Source organism: Salmo trutta, chromosome 37 (assembly GCF_901001165.1).
Source record: "Salmo trutta chromosome 37, fSalTru1.1, whole genome shotgun sequence".
Lineage (NCBI taxonomy): Eukaryota > Metazoa > Chordata > Actinopteri > Salmoniformes > Salmonidae > Salmo > Salmo trutta.
Genome location: NC_042993.1, coordinates 27,284,691 through 27,302,818, shown reverse-complemented (window position 1 = coordinate 27,302,818; position 18,128 = coordinate 27,284,691). Strand labels below are relative to the sequence as shown.

At 43.1% G+C, this 18,128-nt stretch overlaps 1 protein-coding gene across 1 annotated transcript; it reads left to right on the top strand.

Moving 5' to 3' along the window:
- The first annotated feature begins 3,711 nt into the window (after positions 1-3,711).
- Positions 3,712-7,503, top strand: utp11 (UTP11 small subunit processome component). Its single transcript, XM_029737730.1, has 8 exons — positions 3,712-3,897; positions 4,152-4,213; positions 4,740-4,842; positions 5,229-5,351; positions 5,664-5,757; positions 6,284-6,414; positions 6,652-6,762; positions 7,141-7,503. Exons 1-8 carry the CDS (start codon positions 3,838-3,840, stop codon positions 7,222-7,224), a joined length of 768 nt encoding a protein of 255 aa, XP_029593590.1. The 5' UTR covers positions 3,712-3,837; the 3' UTR covers positions 7,225-7,503.
- Positions 7,504-18,128: the final 10,625 nt, after the last annotated feature.

Below are 18,128 nucleotides of genomic sequence, written 5' to 3'. Positions count from 1 at the left end.
GAGAGCGAGGGTGGGAATCACGTCCAGGGGTGCACTCACTGTTGCTGGCTCTCGAGGAACAGAGGGGGAGACGGGGAGAAAAGACAGGAAGAATGCTACGTCTCGCACTATATGTCTTAGAGGCTGGGTCTCCTCATAGAAACGTAATGTAATTGCACTGGGAAAATACTGTGGTCTTGGTTGGGGGACTAAAATGTTAAACTCCTAACCTGGTCCCAGATCGGTTTGGGTTGTTTGCCAAATTCTATGGCCATTGTCACGCCAATGACCATAGGAGCCCACAGGACAGCAGAAACAGATCTGGAACCACACTAAGGAACTCCTTTCAAGGAATCTTTCTGATGGGGTCGGCCTGCTGTAAAAAAGGCCCTGCAATGGTCAGGGCCAGCGGAGACAGGACCAGAGTCCTGAACTCAGCCACTGTCCAGCATGCTTATGTCACTGCTGTTATTTTTACAGGGTCATATTAAAAACCAAACAGGACATAGTTCTGCCACCATAAGGGTATTCCAAAATCCCTGACCCTTGGCGAATGCTTTTGTCCTCCCACTCTAGGATCGACTTGTTATGACTCACAATCTTCATTCTACTATTTATCCCTTACAATAAGTGCTGATTAGTCAGAATCTACACAGACATTATTTAACCTGTAAATCCTGAAGTGCTGTCTGTGTATTGGTAATTAGATTCATGTTAGTGGGCTAGTATATCACAGTGGCCCCGAGGCGGACCCCTAGCAGTAGGGTCATTAGAGATGAAAATGAAAAACAAGTGGGTGACATAATGTGGAAACACTGAACCAACTCAGAGGTTTCTTCATCACCCGCAGAATATTCATATTAAACACATTCTTTGTGGTCATTGGGGACAGAGCACAGAGAGTGCGACCCAGAAAAAAAATGGTTTGTGGAATAGTGCAATATCCCTCTTCCTTCTTGAGCTTTTTCCACCACATTCCCAAAGCGAGAGTTTACGTGCGATTAGGGATTAGGGATCTGGTGCCACTGTGGCTTTGCCTGGTCTCTCCTTGGATTATTGTATCAGGAAGTGGAGCGAGAGACAGCGGTGTTCCCCAAGGAGATGTTGTGGCCCCCTTATTTTCTCCATGGAATGCTGTGGCCATGAAACCACGTCACTGAGGAGAAGAGCATGCTTTCAATGCACGTGACAGTATATGGAATGTATGAAAAATAACTATTTTTGTGCGAGAGAGATGGGGAGTGTGTAATTTCCGACATGGTTCTTGTTCATGCACTGTGGCCCCACATGTTTTGACATAAAGTACCAGTCAAAAGTTTGGACAAACCTACTCATTCAAAGGTTTTTCTTTATTTGTACTATTTTCTACATTGAAGAATAATAGTGAAGACATCAAAACTATCAAATAACACATATGGAATCATGTAGTAACCAAAAAAGTGTTAAACAAATCAAAATATATTTTATATTTGAGATTCTTCAAAGTAGTCACCCTTTGCCTTGATGACAGCTTTGCACACTCTTGGCATTCACTCAACCGGCTTCATGAGGTAGTCACCTGGAATGCATTTCAATTACCAGGTGTGCCTTGTTAAATGTTAATTTGTGGAATTTATTTTGAGCCAATCACTGGTGTTGTGACAAGGTAGGGGTAATATACAGAAGATAGCCCTATTTGGTAAAAGACCAAGTCCATATTACAGCAAGAACAGCTCAAATAACCAAAGAAAAACGACAGTCCATCATTACTTTAAGACATGAAAGTCAGTCAATCCGGAAAAGGACCATCACAGGAAAGGAAGACCCAGAGTTACCTCTGCTGCAGAAGATAAGTTCATTAGAGTTAATTGCACCTCAGATTGCAGCCCAAATAAATGCTTCACAGAGTTCAAGTCACAGACACATCTCAAAATCAACTGTTCAGAGGAGACTGCGTAAATCAGGCCTTCATGGTTGAATTTCTGCAAAGAAACCATTACTAAAATACACCAATAATAAGAAGAGACTTGTTTGGGCCAAGACACACAAGCAATGGACATTAGACCGGTGGAAATCTGTCCTTTGGTCTGATGAGTCCAAATTTGAGATTTTTGGTTCCAACCGCTGTGTCTTTGTGAGACGCAGAGTAGGTGAACAGATGATCTCTGCGTGTGTGGTTCCCACCGTGATGCATGGAGGAGGTGCGATGATGTGGGGTTGCTTTGCTGGTGACACTGTCAGTGATTTATTTAGTATTCAAGGCACACTTAACCAGCATGGCTACTACAGCATTCTGCAGCGATATGCCATCCCATCTGGTTTGTGCTTAGTGGGACTATCATTTGTTTTTCAACAGGACAATGACCCAACACACCTCCAGGATGTGTAAGGACTACTTGACCAAGAAGGAGAATGATGGTGCTGCATCAGATGACCTGGCCTCCACAATCACCTGACCTCAACCCAATTGAGATGGTTTGGGATGAGTTGGACCACAGAGTGAAAGAAAGGCAGCTAACAAGTGCTCAGCACATGTGGGAACTCCTTCAAGACTGTTGGAAAAGCATTCCTCATGAAGCTGGTTGAGAGAATGCCAAGAGTGTGCAAAGCTGTCAGTACTATTATTCCACAATGTAGGAAATAGTAAAAATAAAGAAAAACACTTGAATGAGTAGGTGTGGCCAAACTTTTGACTGGTACTGTATATGACCTATTTTCCATGTTTCCCACATCATAAACGGAAACATGGCCAGGGGAACGTGAGAGTAAAAATGAGAGGAGAAAGATCCACTCAGGTGTCCATCAACAAAGGCATTTGTCACTGATGTTTGACACTGAGGTTATTTGAAACCATTGATTTGGATATGAATCATAATGGGGTCTGGACCCCAGCAGGAAACATAAAGAACTCATGTTGGAAAAACACAAACATATTATATGTTAGTGTTAAACAACTTCTTTGGCAAAGGCAGGCCTTCATTACAGTGACCAAAGTAATTTGGAGCATCAAAACTGCGGCCAAGACATATAAACTGACTAGTGAAGTGACCTGGGTTTGTTATGGAGCTCTTCCTTGTTCCAAGCCTGGCATTGTGCAGCATGAGACAGAACAGACCAGACAATCCCAGTGTTAGATGCTTAAACAGTCCATATAAAGCTAATGTGGTGATGTGTGCTTAGTGTCTCTAGCAGGATGTTGGCATCTGCCTTGGTCTGCTTGAAGAAAGATTGCCAAAGTTTATATTTTAAAGACACAGTAAAACATTTTATGTAAAACTTTCAACGCAATAAAACTTTAAGGATTTACTGTGCTGAATGGCTTATTTGGTTGTCTTATCACAGATTTTTATTTGATTATCCTCACATTAACGGAAGTTAAAGCTACTTTTTAAATGCACCCTGAAAATTGACATTAATAACAATATACATGCATAATAGCATTATAATATATATTTTAAGCCCCTCAGTTTAGTGTGCCTGGGTAATTGTCAAAATGTGTGCAACATTGTCACCTGCTGTTTAATTGCGAATATTGCAACAACCACATCTGATAATGTCAACAAAATTTTGATGTTGTGTATTTTGTTGATGTGAATAATGACACTAACGGAAATTCTAAACATATATTAATATTTCGTCAGCACTAATTTCACCCACCATAACATCAAGAGAGCTCACCGTGATATCATTGGTTTGATTTGTACTACATGTGGTAGCGGGCGGAGAGAAGAAATAGCGAATCTTCTTAAATGAAAAGTGAAGTAGCGCTTCCTGTATACCCACGTGTTTCACTAAGGAAGAATTTTGAGGCATTTGCATCTTAGCTTTGTCGTTAGCCAGACAGTTGATTGATTTTTTTTTACTTTGAAAATTGTCAATATGTCATCGTTTAGAAAGGCATTGAAGTCCCAACAAAAAAATCACAAAGAAAGATCCCAGGTAAGGATGAGATAGTTTAAAAAAATATCATTTTTAAGGATGAGATAGTTGTTACTTTAGCTAGCTAACGTTAGCTTTCCAGGAAGCAATGTTGTTGTTTGTTTAGCTACCAATGTGTAAAGTATTGACTGGTGTGATTGGTGGTTGTTGACTTATAGCATTATGTTGCTAGCGATAATGTGCATTTGGATCCTGTTGCCTACTGTAACAACTAACGTTAACTAACTAATAATCTGTTTCATTTTGTGCCACAGCCTGGTTTTCGAAAACATCTGGGACATCTTGAAAAGAAGAAAGATTACAAACTTCGTGCAGAGTAAGTCAATCGAATTCATGGTTATTCTATTAACACTTATTCACGGGTGGGTATAATTTGTGGAACGTTCCGACAGGAATCTGTTCCAAAAACTTCGTAAAGTACAAGGTTGCTAACAAACAACGCATACAGTAGCACGATCAATTCACCTAGCTAACTAGCTGCCGAACAGGCATCAACTCACCACGTAGCTTATTCTTAATGTTTGTCCATAGGCTACCAGAGTGAGGACAGACATTTTTCAGAATAAACGTGGTGAGTGAAAAAATGTAATGAATAGCCCGCTCCTTACCCTGTATCTTATTCGGCCGCTATACAACTTTATATGTGTTGTTTGTTGGCAACCTTGTTATTTACTACGTTTTTGGAACAGATTCCTGTTGGAACGTTACACAAATTATACCCACCCCTTATTCACCTTTGCTGAACTGTCACATGTGCTACACAGCTAACTATGTGTGGTCCATGTACAGATTTGATTTGGTTTGGTTGCTGATCTTATACCCTTTTGTTTGGACATTTTCAGTGACTACCACAAGAAACAGAACACCCTTGCTGCTTTGCGTAAAAAAGCCTTGGACAAGAACCCTGATGAGTTCTACTTCAAGATGGTCAGCTCTCAGCTTAAGGTAAGTCATCACTCAGGGGATGTTGCTTAGCCTGGTCCCAGGTCTGTGCTGTCTTGTCAACCCAAACACAATGGAGTAAGACCGCACAGGTCTGGGACCAGGTTATACAAGAGTAGCCTGGTCCCGGATCTGTTTGTGCACTTGCCAACTCCATTGCTCATTGTCAAGCGTGATAATCAGTTGGCAATGGCACAAACAGACTGACACTCGGGCTAATACAATAGCTAGCCTATATATGGTCATTCATGTTTGACTGTTTTACCATGTCCATATTTCATCCTTGCTGGTATAAGAATGAAAGTAAAACATGATAGATTAATTGTTGTGCCATTTCTGCAGTCTGATAATAAAATCCCCTCATCTCTGGTCCTCTTGTGTTCTGAAAGGATGGAGTGCATGTGGCAAATAAGGCTAAAGGAACAGAGGAGGAGAATACAGAGGAACAGAGGAAGGTGATGAGGACGCAGGATATCAGATATGTGGAGATGAAGAGAGTGGCTGAGGGCAAGGTAAGAGCTCACTGTGGTGCCTTGTAAACTGGAATAAACTGTTCCTTATGTTCTTGAATGACAATTTCCTTTTAGCTGTATGAATAGATAAATGAATGGGCTGTGAAAATGTACAGTGTGAAATTGTGAGGGAATCTATGCCAGTCAGCCCCATTTAAGAGCCTATGAAAAACAATTGAACAACAATTTATCCCATGGAGTGCAATGTGCAGACTGTTTCTTTCTTGTACTCACTCAGTTCAATCACTGAAGTTGTCAATGGTGGTATACAGTGGTGAAAGTGCAGGCTTAAGTGTTTTGAATTGCCTTCAGAAAATTGAGAGGTTGAAATCGGAACTCCATCTCCTGGACGCTGACGGCAAACAGAGAAACGGGCACACCTTCTACATGGACTCGAAGCAAAAAGGTAGAGGAATACATTAATACAAACACCAAGCAAAGTGTATACATACTGCACAGTGTTATTTTGTAGTATTGGATATGTCATACAGAAGGCCTTTAACTTCCACTTTTGTCATACATACAGACATTCTTCTTGTACACCAAGGAATTAGGGCCCATATTCATAAAGCGTCTAAGAATAGGAGAGCCGATCTAGGATCATGTCCCCCTGTCCTTGTAATGTAATTCATTACAATGTAAAAAGCAAAACTGATCCTAGATCAGCACTCTCATTCTGAGACGCTTTATGAATAGTTAAAGGAAAAATGTCTGATCCAGCGGCTGTATCTCTGCCTGCTTGAATGGCAAATAGCTCAGATACACATGAAACGTGAAATGACCCCGGGAATCGATAGAACATCGCTCAGAGATGCACAAATATGATTGACCCATTTTGAATGTTCTATCTTTCTTTTAACTGAAGACTGTTTTTAAAGACCATCTGAAACCGACAGAGCCCTGATATCTCCTGGTTTTGTGTTCCACTACAGTAGCGGACTTTGACCTGGCCAGCCACCTGGATACAGCTCCTGAGCTGGTGGACAGAGTGTACAACCGGCCCACCCTCCATACGCTGGAGAGCAAGACCATCCAGGGCGCCGTGGAACCTCTCAGTATAAAGGTCAGTCAGGACTGTCCCTGTGTAGCCTGACAGCCACACTGTTCCTCAGCAATGGGTACATTCGTTTTAGCTCACCCAGGGCACCGGGTGGGTAGAGTTTGTACATTTGAGACCATTCCAGTCTTTCATTTAAGGCCTTTGTTAGCATAAATGATGATGGTGTGTGGTTATTCAGCTCTCTATAGGGTATTTCTCTGTTACATGTATTGATGGTTGTGTATGTTTTCCTCTCTGCAGAAGTTGGCCAGACAGAGGAAGCACCAGTATAAGATCTTGTCCCAGCGGATTGACCGGGAGAAGAAGATGTTTGTCATTGGCCAGAAGATCCAGACCCGCAAAGACCTACATGTGAGTAGGGGATGACTACAAGCCATAGAAGCTTAATGATTTGTAATGCTTAAGACGGTGGTTGGGAAAGACATGGATTTCCCCATGATAATTGTATTGATGGGGTATTTCTAGGCGTGTCACATGTCAGCAAAGCCAAAGGTACAGTTGTGCTTAATTCTAGGCTTTTCAATTGGGTTTTGTTCTAATTCATCTGATTTTATCCACTGTCCCAAAGGGGCATCTACTTATAGAAAGAACAGCCTGCTTGTTAACTATATAGGAGGTTTGTTTGATCCTCGTTGTGCTTGTGTGTGTCTCCCACAGAATACGATGACACACTAAACAATAGAATGTTCAACAGTATTACCATCTCTATGGTGTCTCCTCTCTGTCCAGGATAAGAACAAGAAGGTGAAGGTGAGCAAAGAGACGGTCAATGCCTCTGCCGTCTACAAGTTTGAAGCTAAGAGGAAGCGATGAGAAAGGTTAACCTCTTTGAACAGGAAACGCATCATCAACCAGACATTTCTGTGGCCTGTTATACAATCACCAGTCGGTCTTCATCTGACAATAATGTGGACTTTGGTTTTCCTATTGCAATTCATGTGGATATGGACAAGTGAAATGGTCAAGGAATACCCTCAATTGTTGTTAGAGGCATAAATTGATCTCTATGGTTGCAGCAATACAGAGTTTTTGTACATATTTATCAAAGGATATAAGTTTGATTATTGTATGAATAAATTGTTTTCAGACCAATTTCTAAAGCCTCAATCTTGTATATGTCTATGCCCAATGTCATTTTTATAGGTTCATATGAGCATTTATCAATCTCATGCTGTTCAGTTATACTACCAGTAGATGGCACTAGTGTACCTCATCAATGTACAGGTAACTGCCAAAATAATGGAAACACTTGAGTAAATATTATAAAGGATACCAAGTATATTGAAAGCTGGTGCTTACACACAGGTGTGGTTCCTGATTTTATGAAGCAATTAACATCCCAGCCTCATCATTCTTAAGGTCATGTATAAAAATATTGGGCACGCCATTATTCTGGGCATTATTTTGGCTACCATGGCTATGCCCCCATAGGATGATAATGCCCCCATCCACAGTGCACAAGTGGTCACTGAATGGTTTGAAGAACATGAACACTATGTAACCCATATGCCATGGCCGGTTGTCATCCGTTCTCAACCCAATTGAACACTTATGGAAGATTCTGGAGCGGCGCCTGAGACGGTGCTCTACATCACCAACAAAACACAAAATTATAGACATTTTTGTTGAATGGTGTCGCATCCCTCCAATAGAATTCCAGGCACTTGTAGAATCTATGACGAGGTGTATTGAAGCTGTTCTGGATCATGGTATCCCAACGCCCTATTAAGACACTTTATTTTGGTGTTTCTTTTATTTTGTCAGAGGGTCTAGATGGAAGATTTGAAGTAAGTACAGTTGTGCTTAACTTGCTCTCCCCACTCAGGACTGCTCAATTCAAGAACATTATAGTGAAGTTAGTATTTTCTTTGCGTCGTTTAAAGACCAATTATGATCTACATAACATAAGACTAATAAGAATTGTCATTGATATAGAGTACCAGTCGAAAGTTTGGACACACTTACTCAATCCAGGGTTTTTCTTTATTTTTAAAATTGACTGCATTGTAGAATAATAGTGAAGACATAAGAACTATGAAATAACACATGGAATCATGTAGTAATCAAAAACGTGTTAAACAAATCAAAATATATTTTAGGTTCTTCAAAGTACCCACCCTTTGCCTTGATGACAGCTTTGCACACTTGACATTCTCTCAACCAGCTTCATGAGGTAGTCACCTGGAATGCATGTCAATTAACAGGTGTGCCTTGTTAATTTTTGGAATTTCATTCCTTAATGCGTTTGAGTCAATCAGTTGTGATGTGACAAGGTAGGGTTGGTATAAAGAAGATAGCTCTATTTGGTAAAAGACCAAGTCCATATTATGGCAAGAACAGATCAAATAGGGAAAGAGAAATGACAGTCCATCATTACTTTAAGACATGAAGGTCAGTCAATACGGTCAGTCAAGTTTATTCAAGTGCAGTCATAAAAACCATCAAGCGCTATGATGAAACTGGCTCTCGTGAGGACCGCCACAGGAATGGAAAACCCAGAGTTACCTCTGCTGCAGAGGATAAGTTCATTAGAGTTACCAGCCTCAGAAATTGCAACCGAAATAATGCTTCAGAGTTCAAGTAACAGACACATCTCAACATCAACTGTTCAGAGGAGACTGCGTAAACCAGGCCTTCATGGTCGAATTGATGCAGAGACTTGCTTGGGTCAAGAGACACAAGCAATGGATATTAGACCGGTGGAAATCCAAATTTGAGATTTTTGGTTCCAACCGCCGTCTCTTTGTGAGATGCAGAGTAGGTGAACGGATGATCTCTGCATGTGTGGGGGTGCTTTGCTGGTGACACTGTCAGTGATTTATTTAAAATTGAAGGCACACAACCAGCATGGCTACCACAACATTCTGTAGCGATACGCCATTCCATCTCCTTTGGGCTTAATGGGACTATCATTTATTTTTCAACAGGACAATGGGCCAACATACCTCCAGGCTGTGTAAGGGCTATTTGACCAAGAAGGAGAGGGTTGGAGTACTGCATTAGATGACCTGGCCTCCACAATCACCTGGCCTCAACCCAATTGAGATGGTTTGGGATGAGTTGGACCTCAGAGTGAAGGGAAAGCAGCCAACAAGTGCTCTGCATATGTGGGATCTCCTTCAAGACTGTTGGAAAAGCATTCTAGGGGAAGTTGGTTGAGAGAATGCCAAGTGTGCAAAGCTGTCATCAAGGCAAAGGGTAGCTACTTTGAAGCATCTCAAATATAAAATATATTTGGGCTTTGACTAGGCCATTCCAAGACATTTAAATGTTTCCCCTTAAACCACTCGAGTGTTGCTTTAGCAGTATGCTTAGGGTTATTGTCCTGCTGGAAGGTGAACCTCCATCCCAGACCTCCATCCCAGTCTCAAATCTCTGGAAGACTGAAATCGGTTTCCCTCAAGAATTTCCCTGTATTTAGAGCCATCCATCATTCCTTCAATTCTGACCAGTTTCCCAGTCCCTGCCGATGGAAAAACATCCCCACAGCACGATGCTTCCACCACCATGCTTTACTGTGGGGACAGTGTTCTCGAGGTGATGAGAGGTGTTGGGTTTGCGCAAGACATCGCGTTTTCCTTGATGGCCAAAAAGCTCAATTTTAGTCTCAGCTGACCGGAGTACCTTCTTCCATATGTTTAGGGAGTCTCCCACATGCCTTTTTGGCATTTTTTTCTTTAAGCAATGGCTTTTTTTCTGGCCACTCTTCCATAGAGCCCAGCTCTGTGGAGTGTACAGCTTAAAGTGGTCCTATGGACAGATACTCCAATCTCCGCTGTGGAGCTTTGCAGCTTCTTCAGGGTTATCTTTGGTCTCTTTGTTGCCTCTCTGATTAATGCCGTCCTTGCGGCATTAATTAGAACTCAACCCTGATCTGTACTTCTCCACAACTTTGTCCCTGACCTGTTTGGAGAGCTCCTTGGTCTTCATTGTGCCCCTTGCTTGGTGGTGTTGCAGACTCTGGGGACTTTCAGAACAGGTGTGTATATATACTGAGATCATGTGACAGATCATGTGACACTTAGATTGCACACAGGTGGACTTTATTTGACTAATTATGTGACTTCTGAAGGTAATTGGTTGCACCAGATCTACAAGTCTCTGCTAGGTAAAGCCCCGCCTTATCTCAGCTCGCTGGTCACCATAGCAGCACCCACTCGTAGCACGCGCTCCAGCAGATATATCTCACTGGTCACCCCCAAAGCCAATTCCTCCTTTGGTCGCCTTTCCTTCCAGTTCTCTGCTGCCACTGACTGGAACGAACTGCAAAAATCACTGAAGCTGGAGATTCCCATCTCCCTCACTAGCTTTAAGCACCAGCTGTCAGAGCAGCTCACAGATCACTGCACCTGTTCATAGCCCATCTGTATACAGCCCATCTATCTACCTCATCCCCATACTGTATTTATTTATTTATTTTGCTCCTTTTGCACCCCAGTATCTCTACTTGCACATCCATCTTTTGCACATCTACCATTCCAGTGTTTAATTGCCATATTGTAATTACTTCGCCACCATGGCCTATTTATTGCCTTAATTCCCTTATTTTACCTGATTTGCACTCACTGTATATAGACTTTTTGTTTTCTTTTTTCTACTGTATTATTGACTGTATGTTTTGTTCATTCCATGTGTATCTCTGTGTTGTATGTGTTGAACTGCTATGCTTTATCTTGGCCAGGTCGCAGTTGCAAATGAGAACTTCTCAACTTGCCTACCTGGTTAAATAAAGGTGAAATAAAAAAATAAAAATTAGGGGCTTCATAGCAAAGGGGGTAAATACATTTCCACGCACCACTTATCTGTTTTAAATTTTTTTAAATACTTTTTTGAATTTTTTTGAATTTCACTTCACCAATTTTTACTTTTGTGTATGTCCATTACATGAAATCCAAATAAAAATCTATTTAACTTACAGGTTGTAATGCAACAAAATAGGAATAACGCAAAGGGGGATGAATACTTTTGCAAGGCATTGTAGGTGTATCCAAACGTTTGACTGGTCCAGTTTTTATAGCTGCCATTATACCCGTGAAAAGTTTTTTCCCCTTTTCTGAATATCTCTATTTTCGCATAATTTGGACACTGAATGTTCAGATCTTCAACCAAAACCTAATATTAGAGAAAGGGAACCTGAGTGAATAAATAACACAATGTTAATAAGGATTTTATTTATTTTATTAACAAAGTTATGCAACACCCAAATTGCCCCTTTACACTTCAGCTCCACTACAAGCGTTGCTTTGCCATCAGTGTCGTGTTAATGTGACATTCTACCTGCTACACAGAGCATGTTGTTTTGAAAGCAGAGGGGAAGAGCCTCTTTACTCTACCGTACCATATTCATCGATTATGCGTAAGTACAATAGCTTTGTTACAGGTTTTCGTAAATATTCATTCAAATGTTGCTAGTGGTTGTACTAAATCATCCTGTAATTTCACAAGTTGCTTTTTACATTGTGAACCTAGCTAGTCAATGTAGCTAGCTACAGTGCCTTCAAAAGTATTCATACACTTTTTCCACATTTTGTTGTTTTACAGCCTGAATTGAAAATGATTGAATGTAGACACTTTGTCACTGACTTACACACAATATATCCCGTAATGTCAAATTGGAGTTATGTTTTTTTTTCTAATTTTCACAAATTAATGAAAACATTTGCATGAAAAATTGACCGCTTACACTCAATAACTGGTTGTGCCAATGACTGCAACCAAACGCTTCGTGTAGTTGTTGATCAGTCTATTCACATCCCTGTGGAGGAATTTTTGCCCACTCTTCCATACAGAACTCCTTTAACTCAGTGACATTTGTGGGTTGTGGGGCATCAACAGTACGTTTCAGGTCCTGCCACAATATCTGAATCAGGTTTAGGTCTGGATTTTGACTAGGCCATTCCAGAACTTTAAATGTGTTGCTATCAAGAATTCAAATCGACTCAAAGGAAAACATCCCACTCTAGAAATTGATCCATTTACATTCATTGCTTGAAACTGAGTCAGATTGTGTGTGTTTGTGCACATGTACACACCTTTGTGTGTGTTTGTATGTACTGTGAACGTGTGTATTTGTGTGTTCATCAGGAAAGGAGCTGCAAGAGATTTGCTGTGTGTTTGAGAAAGAGCCGATCTGTGTGTGTGTGTGTGTGTGTTTGAGCTCTCTCACAAACAGAAAATTGCAGGCCCTGAGCCCAGATCACTCTGAGTCAGGCTTGATTGATCATTGTGGTGGCAGCAGCTTCATAAACAGGCCCCATCCATCAGCTTCTCCTGGGACCCATGGGAGGACGGAGGGAGCCCTGCACAAATGTCACCGGGCCTGGGGGGTGGAGGACTGAGCTTGGGTCTGGCGGTTGCGGTGCTGACCAGAGCAAAGGTGAGATGGCTGTTAAGGAGAGGCCAAAAGGAAATGGGGAGTGATGTTTTAGGTTAGGCCTTTAGGTTAGGCCTCACACGAAGCAGCTCCAATTATTTTGACTCTGAGGCTGACTTAATATGGACACCATAGCCTTAACACAACTCAACATAGTCTTAATATGGACACCATAGCCTTAACACAACTCAACATAGTCTTAATATGGACACCATAGCATTAACACAACTCAACATAGTCTTAATATGGACACCATAGCCTTAACACAACTCAACATAGCCAAAGAGGTCAAACTTTTCACCTGTTTCTACACAGCCAGAGGTATCAAAATAAAACAAGACCGATGGAATATTTTGGTTCATCAAAATACCAAATAAGAAGTGTTGCCTTCTGGCTAGATTTGGCATTCAAATTTTCATGAGCAATAGTCAATAATATTCAAGATTATCTAAATAAGTCACGATGATGTAGCGTACTTTGACCCACGCACGCACACACAGCCACAGAGCTACTTAACATGAATCCTTGTGTGGCATTTCAATATTGACCCTCTGTGCATGAGTCCTGTCCTACCCGGTGGCGGTGTGACTGACGTCCCTCCTCCCTCCCACCCTCTTTCTCTCTCTCTCCCTCACTCTCCCTTTATTGGTCTTTTCCTCTCTCTCCTCTCTTTTCCTCCCTACTCCATCCCTCTCTCCTCCCTCTCACCCTACCCCTTTCTCTCTGCGTCACATGACCAGAGGAGTGTGCGTTCGTCAGGACCATCAGGACCAGGACCAGGGGCGGTGAGGGTGGGGGTAGGAGGGGGCGGCATGGGCCACAGCGGTCATACCGCTGTGTGCGCAGTTCCGGGACCCCTCTGTCCCTCTGTCCGGCCACAACAGACAGTCCACTGTTTCCCCCTGAAGCCCGCCTTTCATTCAGCCAGAGCCTGGAGAGGGTAGGCTGGGGTGGGTTGGTGGGGGAGCAGGGGGGTCGGTGGGTGGAGGGTGATCCTCCGATTTGAAAGATATTGACGTAGGATTCCTCTTCCTCTGCATTGTTTGGTAGTTTGAGCTCTTTTTTCCGACATGCACAGGGCATCCTGTGTGCCCCCCACTCTGATACCCTGGAGGTTTGTTAAGGTCTTGCGTGTCACCAGTTATAGGAGGGGGTGAGGAATGGGGCGGGGGTGCGCCCTATGTCATTTACACAGCTGCAGGGCATGACACTGACTCTGAACTGTTTTAGGAACATGAACGTGCAGCCTGGTTAAGAGGAAGAGGGACGCAACAAGTTTCAATTCACAGCTATATATAACATTGTTTTTTGAATATTGCACTTAACATGTTTGTATGTAGACTCTCCACTGGGATTCTCTGCCTCTACCCCTATTACAGGGGCTGAGTCACTGGCTTACTGGTGTTCTTCCATGCCGTCCCTGGGAGGGGTGCGTCTTCCTGTCTGGGTTGGCGCCCCCCCTTGGGTTGTGCCGTGGCGGAGATCTTTGTGGGCTATACTCGGCCTTGTCTCGGGATGGTAAGTTGGTGGTTGGAGATATCCCTCCAGTGGTGTGGGGGCTGTGCTTTGGCAAAGTGGGTGGGGTTACATCCTACCTGTTTGGCCCTGTCCGGGGGTTTCATCGGATGAGGCCACAGTTTCTCCTGACTCCTCCTGTCTCAGCCTCCGGTATTTATGCTGCAGTAGTTTATGTGTCGGGGGGCTAGTGTCAGTCTGTCACATCTGGAGTATTTCTCTTGTCTTTTCCGGTGTCCTGTGTGAATTTAAATATGCTCTCTCTAATTCTCTCTTTCTCTCCTTCTTTCTCTCTCTCAGAGGACCTGAGCCCTAGGACCATGCCTCAGGACTACCTGGCATGATGACTCCTTGCTGTCCCCAGTCCACCTGGCCGTGCTGCTGCTCCAGTTCCAACTGTTCTGCCTGCGGCTATGGAACCCTGATCTGTTCACTGGACGTGCTACCTGTCCCAGACCTGCTGTTTTCAACTCTCTAGAAACAGCAGGAGCGGTAGAGATACTCTCAAAGATCGGCTATGAAAAAGCCAACTGACACTTACTCTTGTGTTACTGACTTGTTGCACCCTCAACAACTACTATGATTATTATTATTTGACCATGCTGGTCATTTATGAACATTTGAACATCTTGGCCATGTGCTGTTATAATCTCCACCCGGCACAGCCAGAAGAGGACTGGCCACCCCTCATAGCCTGGTTCCTCTCTAGGTTTCTTCCTAGGTTTTGGCCTTTCTAGGGAGTTTTTCCTAGCCACCGTGCTTCTACACCTGCATTGCTTGCTGTTTGGGGTTTTAGGCTGGGTTTCTGTACAGCACTTTGAGATATCAGCTGATGTAAGAAGGGCTATATAAATAAATTTGATTTGAAATTTGATTTGTATACCAGTATGTAGGCCTACTGTATGTAGGCCTACTATATACCAGTTTAATATGTTTGTATATAGGCCTACTGTATACCAGTTTAATATGTTTGTATGTAGACCTACTGTATACCAGTTTAATACGTTTGTATGTACTGTAGGCCTACTGTATACCAGTATAATATGTTTGTATATAGGCCTACTGTATACCATTTTATATATGTTTGTAGGTAGGTCTACCGTATACCAGTTTAATATGTTTGTAGGTAGGCCTACTGTATACCAGTTTAATATGTTTGTATATAGGCCTACTGTATACCATTTTAATATGTTTGTATGTAGACCTACTGTATGCCAGTTTAATATGTTTGTATGTGGCCTACTGTATACCAGTTCAATATGTTTGTATGTAGACCTACTGTATACCAGTTTAATATGTTTGTATGTGGCCTACTGTATACCAGTTTAATATGTTTGTATGTGGCCTACTGTATACCAGTTTAATATGTTTGTATGTACTGTAGGTCTACTGTATACCAGTTGAATACGTTTGTATGTACTGTAGGCCTACTGTATACTAGTTTAATGTTTGTATGTACTGTAGGCCTACTCTATGCCAGTTTAATATGTTTGAATGTGGCTTACTGTAAACCAGTTTAATATGTTTGTATGTAGACCTACTGTATACCAGTTTAATATGTTTGTATGTGGCCTACTGTATACCAGTTTAATATGTTTGTATGTAGACCTGCTGTATACCAGTTTAATATGTTTGTATGTAGACCTGCTGTATACCAGTTTAATATGTTTGTATGTAGACCTACTGTATACTAGTTTAATATGTTTGTATGTAGACCTGCTGTATACCAGTTTAATATGTTTGTATGTAGACCTGCTGTATACCAGTTTAATATGTTTGTATGTAGACCTACTGTATACCAGTTTAATATGTTTGTATGTAGACCTACTGTATACCAATTTAATATGTTTGTATGTAGCCCTGCTGTATACCAGTTTAATATGTTTGTATGTACTGTAGGCCTACTGTTTACCAGTTTAATATGTTTGTATGCGAAGGTGGTCATCTGTCCAGGACGCGTTGTCCCAGCTCTACGCTCCAGACCTCCAGTGCGCCTCCACGGTCCAGTATATCCTGCACCGGCTCTACGCACTGTGTCCCCAGTCCGCCTTCACAGCCCAGTGCGTCCTGTGCCAACTCCCCGCACTTGCTGTGTGAAGGTGGTCATCTGTCCAGGACGCGTTGTCCCAGCTCTACGCTCGAAGCCTCCAGTGATGAGCCATGGCCCGGAGCCTCCAGAGACGATTCAAGGTTCGGAGTCTCCAGCGACAGTCTGCAGTCCAGAGCCTCCAGCGACGGTTGGCAGTCCAGAGCTTCCGGCGACAGTTCCCAGTTCAGAGCTTCCGGCGTTCCGTCGACAGTTTCCAGTCCAGAGCTTCCGGCGACGTTTCACAGTCCTGAACCTCCAACGACGGTCCACAGTCCAGAAACTCCAATGACGGTCCACAGTCCGGAATGTCCAACGACGGTCCACAGTCCAGAACCTCCTGAGACGGTCCACAGTCCGGAACCTCCAGAGACGGTCCACGGCCCGGAAACTCCTGAGGCGGTCCACGGCCCGGAACCTCCTGAGACGGTCTATGGTCCGGAACCTCCAGAGACGGTCCACGGTCCGGAACCTCCTGAGACGGTCAATGGTTCGGAACCTCCAGAGACGGTCCACGGTCCGGAACCTCCTGAGACGGCCCACGGTCCGGAACCTCCTGAGATGGCCCACGGTCCGGAACCTCCTGAGACGGCCCACGGTCCGGAACCTCCTGAGACGGTCAATGGTTCGGGACCTCCAGCTCCAAGGCCAGAGTCTTCTTTGGCGTTGGTGCCTAGTCCAGGCACAGCGTCCAGTCCCGCTTCATGGCCGGAGCCTTCCCCTACGTCGATGCCCAGTCTAAGCACGGCGTCCAGTCCAGCTCCAAGACCAGAGTCTTCTTCTGCGTTAGTGCCCAATCCAGGCACAGTGTTCAGCCTGGGTCCATGGCTGGACCCGCAGGATGAGCGGGTTCTTCGGCCCGCACCAGAGCCGCCACCAAAGCTGCCGGATCTGTGGGATGAGCGGGTTCTTCGTCCCGCACCAGAGCCGCCCCCGATGCTGGCGGATGAGCGGGTACTTCGCCCCGCACCAGAGCCGCCACCGACACTATACACCCCCCCAACCCTCTCTTTTTCTTTTAGGTTTTGCGGTCGGAGTCCACACCTTTGGGGGGGGGGGGGTACTGTCACGTCCTGACCATAGAGAGCTCTTATTTTCTATAGTAGAGTAGGTCATGGCGTGACTGGGGTTTTTTCTAGTTATTATTATCTATGTGGGGTTCTAGTTTAGTTTTTCTATGTTTTGGTGATTTGTATGACTCCCAATTAGAGGCAGCTGGTTATCGTTGTCTCTAATTGGGGATCATACTTAAGTAGCATTTTTTCCACCTGTGGGTTATGGGATATTATTTATGTGTAGTTGCATTGTCGTCACGTTTCGTTTATTCTTTATTATTATTATTTTTTGCTTAGTTCCACTTTCTAATAAAAGATGTGGAACGCTACTCACGCTGCGCCTTGGTCCGATCATTCCAACGAACATGACAGTATGTAGGCCTACTGTATACCAGTTTATTATGTTTGTATGTAGACCTACTGTATACCAGTACAATATGTTTGTATGTAGGCCTACTGTATACCAGTTTAATATGTTTGTATGTAGACCTACTGTATACCAGTTTAATATGTTTGTATGTAGACCTACTGTATACCAGTTTAATATGTTTGTATGTAGGCCTACTGTATACCAGTTTATTATGTTTGTATGTAGACCTGCTGTATACCAGTTCAATATGTTTGTATGTAGACCTACTGTATACCAGTTTAATATGTTTGTATGTAGACCTACTGTATACCAGTTCAA

What these genes read in the sequence shown, in the direction of transcription:
- utp11 (XM_029737730.1), top strand. Translation starts at nt 3,838, where the DNA reads ATGTCATCGTTTAGAAAGGCATTGAAGTCCCAACAAAAAAATCACAAA. An exon ending in AGAGAGTGGCTGAGGGCAAG is followed by an intron (nt 5,352 to 5,663) that starts GTAAGAGCTCAC and finishes AATTGCCTTCAG; the next exon opens with AAAATTGAGAGGTTGAAATC. An exon ending in TGGAACCTCTCAGTATAAAG is followed by an intron (nt 6,415 to 6,651) that starts GTCAGTCAGGAC and finishes TCCTCTCTGCAG; the next exon opens with AAGTTGGCCAGACAGAGGAA.